This window comes from Rhineura floridana, chromosome 2 (genome assembly GCF_030035675.1).
Source record: "Rhineura floridana isolate rRhiFlo1 chromosome 2, rRhiFlo1.hap2, whole genome shotgun sequence".
NCBI classification, from domain to species: Eukaryota; Metazoa; Chordata; class Lepidosauria; order Squamata; family Rhineuridae; genus Rhineura; species Rhineura floridana.
In genome coordinates this window covers 82,583,389-82,597,458 of record NC_084481.1, presented here as the reverse complement: position 1 = coordinate 82,597,458, position 14,070 = coordinate 82,583,389, and the positions used below count along the sequence as shown (strand labels likewise).

Here is a 14,070-nt window from a genome sequence, read left to right as displayed (position 1 = left end):
GTGGTTGCTGTGGCAAAGGAGACATGACTCCATCGCCTTTTGAAGTTGGGATTCTTGTTATGCCCCTCAACCAGGTCTGAAGAGCATGCAACTGGGGCACTGTCTCCTGGGTCTAAATATGTTTGTATCAATGCAAGAAGTTGCTATTGCACCACAGGCTTAAATGTCTTTATAATAGTCATTTCCCAGCCCAAGGAAACCCTGGGAAGTGCTCTCTGGTTGGATGCTGTGTAATGATGCCATGTCATGTAGTGATACAAAGTCGCATTTCATGAATGAAGGGGTAGCACATGGGGAGAGCTGATGGAGCTGGGAGTTGTGGCATCAATGTCAAATTGGAATGGCAGATCTTCTGCCCCTGAACATATTCTATCTCTGCTTACCTTGAGGCATTTTAAGGGTTCTGTGCTCCCATTGTGTTTTCAGAGAAAGAAACTGCCCTCACATCTGGCTGCTCTTCTTCCTCACCTACCCTGCTGGCCTTTGCACTGGATGGATGGACATCATGGTGGATTACTACAAAATTCTGGATGTTCCCCAAAGTGCCTCTATGAATGATATTAAAAGAGCGTAAGAGAAATCCTTCCTCAGCGTGCCCTTTTCCCTACAACCCCAGCCATCCTATCCTTAGCCTTTTTGCTTCTCTGTCAACATTCTCCAGCAGGGGCTGATATTAAGTAACTTAATATCAGGGAAGGGACCATCGCTCAGTGGTAGCACATTTGCTTTGCATGCAGAAGGTCCTAGGTTCAATCCCTGGCATCTCCAAGTAGGGCTGGGAATGTCACCTGCCTGAAACTCTGGAGAACTGCTGCCAGTCAGTGTAGACAATACTGAGCTAGATGGACCAGTGGTCCAACTCAGTATAAGGCACCTTCCTATGTTCCTAACTTGGTTTCTTTTGGTAGCTTTGCCCTCTCTCAGGTTGTTCACAGATTCTTGATTGCAGCAGGATTCTTCCATGGATAATTGAGGCAGGAATCCAGTTGTAGGTGATTGCCTCATCATTATGGCAAGTTACTGTCTGTCAAACCGAGAATGAGAATAATGGTATTGGAAGATGGTCACTAGCATAGGTGGATGGTTCTAGCCACTATCACAGTGGTTAGCATAGGTGGATAGCTGTAGCCTAGATAGATGGATGGATGGCCACTAATATTTGTTGCATCTTGTGGAACTGTGCAGGTACAGAAGTAAAGTGCTCAGATGGCACCCAGATAAAAATCCAGATAACAGGAAAGAGGCTGAACAGAAGTTCAAGGAGATTGTGGAAGCCTACAAAGTCCTTTCAGACAGTAAGGCACCCAATTTTTCTCTAGTGCCATTCTCTCTTCCTGTCTCCCAGAGGACATTCATGAACACACAACTCATTTATTTTTGACAGATTAATCCAAAGAATAAATATAATTAACATGGATAAGGTTTATTTACGCTAGAATGTAAATAAACAAAAAAATAAAAATAGCAACACTCCATTCTTTAGGCATTGACACAAGTTTGCATAAGGTGGACTACTTTATCCCAAACTTACTTCATTTACCTTTTTGTTCATGTGATCAGAATTGTCAAAACATGGTAGGATGGTCGTTTTCTCCCAACCCTTCAATACACATACTATAAGACCATTCTCACATTTGATCTTTGTTGTTTTCTTGCTCTCTACATTAAACAGCCTGAACTGCTCTCATAATCACTTTAAAATTATCTTTGGAAGGACAAGGAATTCCACTCTTTTACTGTGTTGATTGTATTAATAAAAAAATAGCCCCGAATCCAGGGGAACTAACTAGTGTTCAAACTAAAATTGAAAGAAATATGGATCTATCAACAAACATGGATCTGTGCCTCTTTATCTCCACTTCCCAGCAATGTATAGCATAATAATACAATATGCCAGACATAGGGAGCCTCCAACCTGTGGACCAGATTAGGTCTGGCCAGGGTCTTAATTTGGGGACTACAAGGCTGTTGTTCCCAAATCACATCCACCTGTCCCACGCCTGATATCATATGGTATGAGGCAGGTAAAGACACAGCTGCAAAGCAGCAATCTGGAACTTAAAGTGCACTCCTGATTTTTTTCCTTGGCAAGCAGGGCTCACTGACAGCAGGCCCCTTTGCAGTGGTCTGTTTGCAGACATGGTTTAGAGTCACTTGCAGTCAGACAGGTTTTTTTTGTAGACCAGCTTTGCAAACAAAGCTTTGTTGGTCTGCAGAGAAAAAATGTCCCTTTGCAGGTGCAGTTTGAATCCAAAACACGCTCACAAAAGGACAAAGTTGGGCTCACTGTCAGCATCAATCAGCTGATCAGTACTGAGAATGACCTCTCTGAAGTTGTCACCCAATGTCATAATGATGTCAGGTGACTAACAGATGGGCAACCCCGCCCACCTGTCAAAGTGGCCCATGGATGTTGGTGGAGGTCTGAATCTGGCCCACCAGCCGGAAAAGGTTCCTCACCTGTGTAATATGCATATTTCCACTGCCAAACTGGGAATAAATTATTCACATACACTTCACATCCATTATTTCAATCATTCTTAGAACAGCCTAATAACATAGGTCATATCCCCATATTAAAGATATGGGAGAGTCTGAGGGAGGGGGACAGAACTGCAGTTCAAGATCGTGGCTTGCCTTAGGGTCACCTAGCTGAATTTATCACTTTGGTGGTGTGATGTGAACTAGGGGCTTCCTGGTTTGTTGAATGTGATTCAGAACAGCAGCAATAAAAGTGGAATAATTCAAAGAGGCTGCCTGAAATTTCCTTCAGCTTTGACTTCTATTCCAGGAACCACACGTGACCACTATGATGGAAGCAGCACGGACACTTTCAAAGAGACAAGTGAGTGCTCCAGAAAAGAGGACAACATCTGATCAACCCCAGTGACTTCACTAGGGGTTTGGGATCAACTAATATGTCCATTTGGGTTTCTCTTAGTTTTTCATTTTTCCAACCTTAAGCTCAGTTCACCACATTTCCATATTCGTTTGCATTTTTTTTAAAGTCCACATGAAAATTGAAACATGCTTTTGTGCTCATTTCTCCTAAAACACACACTTTGTATGTAACTTTGCACAATTTATGCATTTTCAGAAGAAAGTTCCTCTAATATAATGTATTTTTGAACATTATTTTCATGAATATTTGTCTATTTGTAGACATTTTTTGTTGGAGAATGGTGTTGCAAAATTTGAAGAGGCCCAGATTTTGAGATATAGCTGCATTTTGCTTTGTTTGCTTTAGGAAGTGCAAATCAGGCACATTCGCATTAACATGCAAAGTGAACAAACTTCTCTGCCATACCTACTAGGGGTTTGGTGGATCTGTTGACAAGGAACAGATATTAATAGTCGTCAACTCATACCCCAAGAACTGTGAATGGTTTTCAAAAGTCCTCTTCACCCAGATGTGTTTAAAGAGACCCAGAATCTAATTCTTTCCCTACACCCCAAAGTGGCCTACTGCCACTTGAATATAGCTACTAAAATATGTATGAGGGGTGCAGTCTGATAGATGGGAAAGCAAGTTGAAATAAACAAGTAGTGGTGGTAATTCTTAAAAGGGTTGGTTTTTAAACATAATATCATGTCTAATGTTAGTCATACTCTGAACAGAACCATTGAAATCAATGGACCTATGTTACTTGATTGATCTCACTGGGTCTACTCTGTGTATGACTAACCTTGGATATCCCCCATAGAAATAAAGAGTAAGTAACAACTGAATGCACAGAGTTTTTACAGTGTGAAAACAGCCTGTTTTCCTCACTGCCTCATGAATACAATCACTGAAGGCCAGACTATTGTGCAAATGGAAGGAATTGATTCTGGCCTCCAAGCAGTGTGCTCCTTTGTCTCCTTTCCTTAATGCTCACATAGATCTTTGAATGACAAGATGCAACAACTTTGGTGATGTTGTTACTGTTTACTTTTATTTTGTAAAAAATCTTTTTCCAAAAGCCCTTACAGTGGGTACAGCATTTGAAATTGTTTCTCTTTATCTCTCCTTAGAGAAAACTGAGGCTGAGAAACATCTGTCTGTGTTTGATCAGGATGGCATAAAAATATTCTTCACAGGACAACGTTCCTCTTCAGGTAATCTTTAAATCGTATCTGGAAATCTACTCTGCTGTGAACCCTGTTGGTTGCCACCACAGCTAACCTGGGATACATTTAATATAGGTACCTGCGTTACATATCTGTGATTAGACTTCTGTCTGCAGCACAGTATTCAGATTTATTTTTAAAAATAGTAAGATTTTAAGGATTTTAGCCAAATTGAGAATGCAGACTAGCTAGAAAAAAAACTGTGATGTAGAAGGAAAGCACAAAATCAGTGGTTGTATGTATTCCTAGGAAAAGAGGGTTTGGAGGGATATGTTGACAGTAATCTATCTAATCTATCTATCTACAGTATCTATGCTTATTGCTAGTTTCAATAATTTGGTCAACTTGTCCTCCTGGTGCAATGTGTCTAAATGGTGCCCAAATGACAGTGGTGGGTTTCTGCTGCTGTTACCAGTAAGCAACAGAAAAAGGAAGCCTTCCTTCCCTTGCTCACACAATGAGCAAGAAAACCACTGAAGCTCATGTAGATGTCTTCTGTGGTGGAGGCAACTATGGAGATGATTTGATCCTGAGAGAGCAGGCTCAATAGCTCTAGAGCAGGGCTCCCAACCTGGGGGCCGTGATCCCCAGGGGGCCCTCAAAGTAATCCAGAGGGGCCACGAACAGTAAAGAAATGATTTTTTTTAAAGTCATCATTCCCTGGACACTGTCTGCTCCCCACTACTGTGCAGACAACACCTCCCCCTTGCTCCAAACAAGAGGGGGAGACTTTTGCTGAAGTGCCAGAGCATCTTTCAGAAGGCAGGCATCTGCCTATAAAACACGTGGCAGATGTCAAAGGAGGCTGAGGGTAGAGCTACCAGGAAGAAGAGGGGATTACTATCCCGACTCCTGTCTCCTTGCACTGCCACTGCTGACAACACTCTTACTCAGAAAAAGAGGAGAGGGCTTTTCATGAAGCATAAAGAAGCAAGGCTGCAAGGAACGGCTGCTTTCCCCCTTTCTTCCTAGCAGCCAGGCTGCCTGCCTTTCTTGGCTCCTGAATCAATGCCATCGCCTTTTAAAAATTATTCTTATTTGCAAGGCCGCCCAGATCTCACCTTTGGCCCAGATGGAGCCAAGGAGCAGTGAGGAAGCTCAGGACTTGCTTGCCCTCCATCTCTGAGGCTAAGTGTGTGTGCCAGCATCCCCCTTTTCTTCCACCTACACTCTGTCCCCCCAATCTCTTTCTCCAAGATGTTGTGGCAGTTGAGGGCTTCCCCTCTCCCACGTGCCCAAACGCATGCATGCATGCAGTTGCTTGCAGGAGGAGCAGATGTGTTTGTGTGTGTGCCTGAGCTGATCTATCTTCTGTTCCACTTTAATTCCCCAAGTGTACACTAACCAAGTAGTTTTGATTATCATCCTGAGGCCTAAAAGCACTAACCCCCTTACTCCATCTGTGCACCTTGTTGTCTTCACAATCTAGCATCCCCACCACTACCACATTGCTGTTTTATTGTTATTGTTGTTTTTATAACAACAACAACAACAACAATAATAATAAAACTCAGCAGGTTGGCTGAGGCTGGGTCCACATACTGCAGCTGAAATGTATTTATTTAATTATTACTGCATTTATATCCCACTTTTCCTCCAACTTGCTCAAGGTGGTGCACATAGTCCCCACCCCTTTCCATTTTATCCTTACACCAACCCTGTGAGATAGGTCAGGCTAAGAGACTGTGTCTGGTCCAAGACCACCCAGTGGGCTTCATGGCTGGGTGGCGATTTGAACCTGGATCTTAGTTCAACACTGTAACCCACTGCTGTTAGGATACAGGACTGTACATCTTCAGACTATGTGTGTGCGTGTGGAGGGGGGATACTAATTTGATTGGACTTTTGCATTAAGAAAAGAAAGCAACACCTCCCAGTCTGCAGGGAGCCTTTTATGGAAAGGGATATTTGGAGATGTGATTTTGCCACGCACCATTTTTTCAATTAACAGAGGCTAAAATTACAATTAGCATGGGGGGAGTTACAAAAGCTTTTGAGCTTATAAAGGGGGTCCCGTACTCATAAAGGTTGGGAACCACTGCTCTAGAGGCCCTTTTCATTCCTACAGATTGTATTGCTGGGGTAGTTGGCTAGAGCAAAGGTAGCCAACCTGGTGCCCTCCCAATGTTGCTGGACCCCCAACTCCCATCAACACCAGCCAGGATTGCTAAGGGTCAGGCATGATGATTATCATAACAACATCTGGAGAGCCACCCCTGAGCTAGATCATCTTAAAACAGAGGACATCCGGGGGGGGTTACAAAGAGCTTATTTAGCATTTGTATGGAGGAAATGTATGGTCTGGAAGCACTTGGTAATGAGTATGTGCCAACCTGTGTTTCAGATTTTTCTGTATCCTTCTTCAGCGCTCCTAAAAGGTTCCATCACTTTTCCATCATGACTGCCTTCATCAATGGCAAAAAAATTACAACGAAAAGGTATGGAAGGAAAGTGACTGCCTTTGTATGAACCCTCCCTTTAAGTCTTCACTCTCCCTCCCGCTTAACTCTTTATGTTTGGAAAGAGCAAGCATGCCCAGAAGTCCTGAGTGGAATCTCATGGGACCTCCCTATCCAGATTTTCCACAAACGTGGCATCTGAATACAAAAACCTCCTGCCCCTTGCCCAAGAAGATCAAAGTCTAGTAGTTTAATGACAGACAAGAAAAGCAGGTTTTATCTGTTTAATTGTGGACTGTGGAAGAGGGTACTGCTGTATGGGAATGGGAATGGTTGGGTTTGGAGGACCCATTAATGCTTCACTGGTGTAGTCACGGATTCAGTCTAGCTTTCTCCCATTGGTGGCTACCACCTGTCTGTGTTTAAAATGCTATCCTAAGGACAGTCAACAGATGATGAAAGATTCAACAACTTGGTTCCTGTGGAATGGCTGTAAAAGTATTCTTGTGTGAACCCACACATCTTTAATTTGCAGGGAATACCCACAGGCCAGATGTTTGAGCTGCTTCCGCCAACATTGATTCTTTCTTTCACCCCCTTGGCTGTGTGAGAGAGATGGGCAGGTGTGAGTTGTCCCAGGGAAAAAGGCATGCGGCTGTCTTAGGGTCACTTCTGGCGGTATACCACCAGGCAGGAGCACAAGAAGACAGTATTTGGATGGGTGTTTAGGCAGCAGTGCACAAGTGGCACTTGTTCATTTGGGAAAATCAGAGGAACAGCTATGAAAGTATGAGAGGTGTACGCAAACAGTAACATAAAAATTAGGGTTTGGGGGAAAGAAGCTTTGGATGTTAGCACGTAAGCGTTCTCCCAAGTCAGGTCTACCCAGTGCCTTGATTAATATTCTTCTGGCATTCAGGGAAAGACTTTCCTTTTTCCCCAGGCTTTTGAAAGACTGAGATGATGTTGTTTGTTATTTGCATGCCGCCAAAGCTTCCTGTGGCTGTTACGGAGGCTTGTTTTGTGTGTGCGTGTGCTTGTGCGTGCACAGATATACAGGGTATGAGAGGGTGCCTGTCCAATGCAGAGTGTGGGCAAAAAGGCTTTAGAGGCAAGATATAAGTATCTGAGCGTGAGTCATATGTCTGCCTTACGGAATTCAAGAGGGAGCTTTTATTAGGTGAAAATATAAGCCAACAGTGACTTGGAGGGCAGCACTGTTAGGCGACTTCAGAAGCTGATTCCCACATGTCTGAGCTGGTAAAGTTCTCACATGCACAGAGGAATATCTTAATCTGAGTGTGTGAACAAGGGGGCCACAATATGGAGGATTCTCGTATTCCTAAAGCATCTCTCCCTTGTTTGGTATGGTAATTATGTGTCTTTTCTCCCCTTCAGACATCTTGAGAATGAAAGCAAGTATTTGGAAGTTGAAGAGGACGGGAAGACGGTATCTATCCATGTTAATGGTAAATTTGAGTGGGCTGGATTGTGCCTCGTGGCCATTGTTGAATGTTCCCTTCAGTGTGCGTAAGGCACTGCACAGGAGCCTGATTTTCAAAAGTGCTCTTTGCCCTGTTGAAAATTGAGACATCCAGAAAATCTGGCTCAGAGTTTTTGTTGGTTTGTTTTCTTTTTAAAACCACATAATTCATTCTCTCGCAGCTCATCAGGCAAAAAACCAATAAGATAACCTGTTCTTTGTCATTCTATGTATTATAGATAGGGATGACTAAATAAAGGTGCATAATATATCCCAAAGATATTCACATCTGGAATAAACAGTGGAAATGACAAAATACTTGCAATGATTTGCATATGCTATGTTTGTGTGTTTGGGAATTCTACAATATTCACAATATATTAATGCCTGGAATGACAGAGGTGGAAACAGAAGGTAGTATTGGGTTGTAGCCAACTAAGTAATAGTTAGAGTAGACCCATTGAAGTTAATGGACCCAAGTTATTCATGTTTACCACTGTGAGAACAGGATGCTGGACTAGATGGGCCACTGGCCTGATCCAGCAGGCTCTTCTTATGTTCTTATGGAGTCATCCTCTTTCTGTTTTTTCTCACTTTTTTTGTATTCTGCAACACTTGGGGTTCCCTCTTGCCCGCTAATACTCCTTATTATGTGTGGTATGGATGGCGATACCATGGCTACATAAACAACAACACTTCCAGCCTGAGCTTCAGAAATAGAGGGAATGACACTCTGACCAGTTTAAGTGGTTAGTGTTTAAATCTGATTGGAAACTGTATTCTGTTCAATTTGATACAAGGTGGCTATTAAACATGACCTAAAAGCTGCAATTCCAAGCATACTTACTTGGAAGTAATTCCCATAGCAGTCAATAAGATTTACTTCTGGGAGTATAGAATCAATCCGTAAGAGTCTCCCAAGTATGACTAACATTGGACACAACCTTTTAAGTTTTGTTAATAATAACAACAGCGATATACAGCAGTATTTATATACTGTCCATCTAACCAAGTTCTCCAGGTGGTTTACTCAGACAATAAAACAGAAAGTTTACCAAAATATCCCACACCCAAACCCTTTAAAACAAACAAACAAAAGCAGAAAGCCTAGCAAAACAACCACCATCCTTAAATCAGCACAAAGCACAGCAGTTAAAATAATTATAACCAGCAGAAAAGCAGCATAAAGCACAGCAAGGGGAAGCTTTGTCCAAAAAAAATTGAAGCAGCCAATCTATTGTAATTTATTATAAAATATATTCATCTCTGCCACCCGCATGGATTGTTCTAGTAGGAGCCCCCCCTTGCTAGATTGTGCAGTTTTACATAGCAAAATTATACCCCTTAGCCAATGCAGGCGCTGTTACATAGGAACATAGGGAGCTGCCTTGTTCTGAGTCAGACCAACGGTCCATCTAGCTCAGTATCGTCTACACTGACTGGCAGTGGCTCTCCAGGGTTTTGGACAGGGGAGATCCCCACCTGGAGATGCTGGGGGTTGAACCTGGGACCATCTGCATGCAAAGCAGGTGCTCTACCTGAGCTATAGCCCTTCCCACTGTTCCTCATCATAACCCTTTCGATGAGTTCTTCTCTCTGTCTTGATGAATTCAAGTATGTGCACGGTGCATTATAATCCTAACTTCCTATGAGACAGAGATCCCTGAAGTTATAGATAATGGGTGGTATGTAGTGCTGCTGTTCCATTCATGCAACATACATCCATTTGTGCAAACAACCTTCCCCTTCCTTTCCTCCCCATGCAGTCCCCCCCCAAAATCTGCCCCAGAGTGCAGATTTGCGGGGCATGCAGTGGGAGGAGAGGAAGAGGACATCCCGTTACATGAATGGAACTCTGCTTGCACAGCGTTGGATATGCAACCCAATCTGATTACCCTTTTTCATGGGAATTCTCTTTGTCTGCATACTATTGGTGTACCTATTAATACCATCAAATTCAGAGATGGGTAGAGTACACTTGGTAGACCACTGGTAGGCCACTAACCAAATTCTGGTGGATTAGCTGGTGGATGGTGGGATACTTGCTAGACTTGGCTCTCAGAATGTTCAGGATCCTTTGCTACAGAATAGTTAAGCCAACTGCTAAGATATCCTGAATATGCAACAATCTTGACTTGCAAATATAAAGAACATTGTCAGACTATAGGGACTGAGAGAGAAAGAAAGAACATGCACGGCCGAATTCAGCTCATCCCTAGTGTAGTGGTTAGAGTGCTGGAGTAGGACTGGAGAGACCCAGATTCAAATCCTCACTTAGTTATGAAGCTTGAAGTTATGACCTTGAGCCATTCACCATTTCTCAGCCTAACATACCTCACAGGATTGTTGTACGGATAAAAGACTCCTTGGACAAAGGGATAAATAAAATATAAAATATAAAATTTAAAAGTAAGGCAAGCCTTCATAGGATCTCTTATCCTGAAGGAGAGATGCATGAAATATTTCCAATAGCAAGCACAGTGAATGTAGGCTATACATTAGCTTTCTCTCTCATTCAATGGCTAAAAAAGTTTTAAAATCTCTGTTATCAACATGCCCTTAGCCTAAATAGGATATATTGATGACAAAAAGGATTGTATCTAGACTTAGTTATATTTAGTGTGGACCCACTGAAATCAATAGGACTTAAGTTGATTGTAATTATCTTAAATTCCATTGACTTTAGTGGGTCTACTCTAAGCATGACTAAGGCTGCAATCCACGAATGTCTTCTCATCAGTAAGCTCCATTGGGTTCAATGGGACTTACTCCCAGTTAAGTGCCTACTGGATTGCAGTCTAAATCTGCAGGCAATCCAGAATGTTTTAACTTTTTGGTCAGTGAGTTTACCTGAATTCTGGTCATTTACATGTCATTCAACTCTCATTCTATGGAAGAAACATAAACCATGCCCTGAAATTGTGTGGCAATAGCTAAATTCTAAAGAAGCTTTAGAGCTTCTTTTCGAAACTGAGAGGCAAATCATGCTGAACATGAGGGAGCGTAGGTGAAAGCTGGCCCTATATCTCCAGTTCCATTGCTGGAATGGTGCTCCAGTTGACTAACCTACTCTGGTTCTTGCAGGCATACCTGTTTTTGATAGAGAAATTAATGGACCATCAGGAAATGACTGGGATTACAGGCTGGACAGGGGCTACTACTGTCCAGAAAAGTATCGTTTTTGGACGTGTGAAAGGCGTCGGTGGGCAGATGATTGGCGGCGCTGGGCAAGCAAATGGCGAGACTGGGCAGAAGAATGCCGTGACTGGGCTGAAGGAAAGCCACATCAGAAAGACAAGAGCTCTTCTGGAGCTTATGCTGGGCATCGCCGGGCAAATGCAGCACAGGGTCCAAAGGCTAGTGAGGAACATCTCAGGTCAGACAAGGGTTGTCCCAGTCCTGAAGGGAAGTTTTCCATGCCAGGGGAAGGGAAATGTGATCTGAAAGAGGGGCATTATAAGACAAACAAGGGACAAACTCAACCAGAAGAGGAACACTCTAAGCCAGATAAAGGGTATTTTGTGTTTCCCAAGCCAGGTGAGAAGAATTCTGGGCCAGATGAAGGGCATCCCAAGGCCAACAAGAAGCAACAGAGACCAGAGGAGGGGCATGCTTTGTCAGATAAGTACAGCCCTGGATTTGCTAGGCTGGGGGAGGGACATACTGATCAGGATGAGGGGCATGTCAGAAGGAAAAAAGAGCAACCTAGGCCAGAGGAGGGGCAGTCCAGGCTAGACAAAGGGTCTCCTGGTCACAAAAAAACAGACCCTGCGTGTAATGAATTTCCTATGAAACACAAGGCAGCTTCTGAACACAACTCTCAGGCTGCTGGGAATAGGGGCCCCCACAAGAAGCAGAAGCAAGAGGCAGAAGGAAGTAAACCACGTGTTGTGAAAAGCAAAAAGCCACTAGGAAAGAATGAGTGGAAGGATGAAAAACTCGACCCCAAAGGTGAGAATGGGGGGTCTACTTCAGAGTCTGAAGTAGGGGAGGGAACAAAATTTGGTGGTATGCAGAAGAAGTCTTGCCCTGATGCTAAGTTGACTCCCAAACCACGGCTGAGTTGCTGTGGTGCCAAAGGGATGCCACTGAAAAGGAGAGAGCCCCAGATTCGGATAAGAAAGCCGTATGGCAAGAGGAGCAAGTCTCAGGCTGGAAGAAGCATGTCATCATATGGTAGTAGGAGCAAGTTCCAGGCAGGAAATAATAGAATGCCTGATGGACAAAGTAAAGAAGAGCCTGAGGAAAACGACTCATCTAAAGGATCCAGTAAAGGAGAGTCTGAGGGGAAAGACTCATCTAAAGGTCACAGCAAAGGAGAGCCTGAAGGGAATGACTCAGCTAAAGGACCCAAAAAAGGAGGGACTGAGGGGAACAAATCAGCTAAAGGTGAAGGTGAGCTTGAAGGGAATGACTCAGCTACCTTTACTAAAGGTAAATGTGAGCTTGACGGGAATGACTTAGCTAATGGAGGCAGGGAGGTGGCTCCAAAAGGGAAGCAGACACCTCTAGATTGTAAGGGTGCTCCACCAAGTAGGAAAAAGGGTTCTTTTCCAGCCCTCCAAGAGGGTGACATTTCTTTCTTGCCCAAAAAGAGACTGCTCAGAAGAAGGGCACACCGCCTCCCACCTGAAACTCGGGGTGAAAAGCATCAGTACATCTCTGAAACTAGTCAACTCCTTGACATAAATGGCCAACGGAGAGGGAGGCTGATGAAACCGTCCCTGCTCAATGCACATCTACCAAGTATTCAAGGCCAGAAACTTGGAGTGAATCAGCTCCCAAATGTGACTCGTTGACCAGGGACATGATCAAGATAGCTGTCACACAAGTAAGCTCACAGCCTTGCTCACAGGTTGTGATCGCTCTGATTTCTGTGTTCACAACAGGCAGTGAAGAACCCCACATTTGCTGAGCTCCAATAGGAAGTGGAATTCCAAGAGGTTATGGTCGGCAGGGGAGGCATATTTTCAATAAAGACTGTAATGTAACTCTTACCATTTCTTAGTATGTATATATTATTGGGTAAGAAATGAGATATCCAGGAGATGCCCAATTATACCTAGATTTCTACCTTCAACTTTTCTGCACCTGATGTTCCATAATCAAGACAGATTTTGATTCACTGTGCATCCGCTCACTTTTCATTTACCAGCTTATTGCAATTGCAAAGTCTGTGCTTGTAGATTAGAGGATAGGACTATGCATACACAGGCCTTGCAAGTTACAATCTGGGGTGTGATTTTGCCTATTGCCTTCTCAACCATAAAGTAAATACACAGCACGTCCGGCACTATGCTATAAAGCAGGGCTGGGCAATCTTTTTTTTTTTCTCGAGGGTCACATTCCCTCTGGGATACTCTGTTGGAGGCCACATGCAGCCAGTAGGCTGGGCCAGAGGCCAAAGTCTACATGTACTCTGATTTGTGTTCCATGATAGAAGAAAGGTGGGATTCAAATGTAAGAAAATACTGTATACTTGGTACTTCATACATGTCTAACACTGTTTTTGGATCTCCTGACATTCAGAATGATCACATATTTGTATGACTGCTTTTAAATGACAACAATAAAAAATATGTTAACATAAAATAAATTAAAATAAAGTGGGCAGAGGCAGAACCAAAACTGGGCAGAATTTTCAGGAATACACAGCACTCTCACTCTCTCTCTTTCTGGCTCCCCATTTCTCCCTGTGTGTGCGTGCTTTCTCTCCTCTGTCCATTTTGGCTTCCTTCAAGTTCCACCCCCCTCCCTTAACACAGGTCAGAACAGATTGTTTGCAGAGGGCTTCCTTCCTTCCATTTCTCTGTCCATTTTGGCGCTGTATAATTTTGATTTCCCCCTCCCGCACTCCTTCTCTTCCTCTGGACTCCCACTGCTTGATGGTTTCTCGCAATGCTTCCTGACATTAACCCTCCCCAGCTCAGCTGCATCTCCTTTCCAGATCTAATCCTCTTTCTCTCACTCTTACGCACATGAGATGGAAGAGGAAGTGAGCTCCATAATGGTGTTCTAGAGAGCAAGAGTGGCCCTGCAAGTGTCTAGAGCAGGTGTGGGACACCTTTGCCCCTCCAG

The 14,070-nt window shown here is 43.5% G+C and overlaps 1 protein-coding gene across 1 annotated transcript; it reads left to right on the top strand.

Annotated features, from left to right (window-relative positions):
- Positions 1-496: 496 nt before the first annotated feature.
- On the top strand, positions 497-12,791 carry LOC133378184 (uncharacterized). Its single transcript, XM_061612967.1, has 8 exons — positions 497-570; positions 1,186-1,295; positions 2,792-2,845; positions 4,015-4,098; positions 6,455-6,548; positions 7,908-7,978; positions 11,077-12,219; positions 12,427-12,791. Exons 1-8 carry the CDS (start codon positions 497-499, stop codon positions 12,789-12,791), a joined length of 1,995 nt encoding a protein of 664 aa, XP_061468951.1.
- Positions 12,792-14,070: the final 1,279 nt, after the last annotated feature.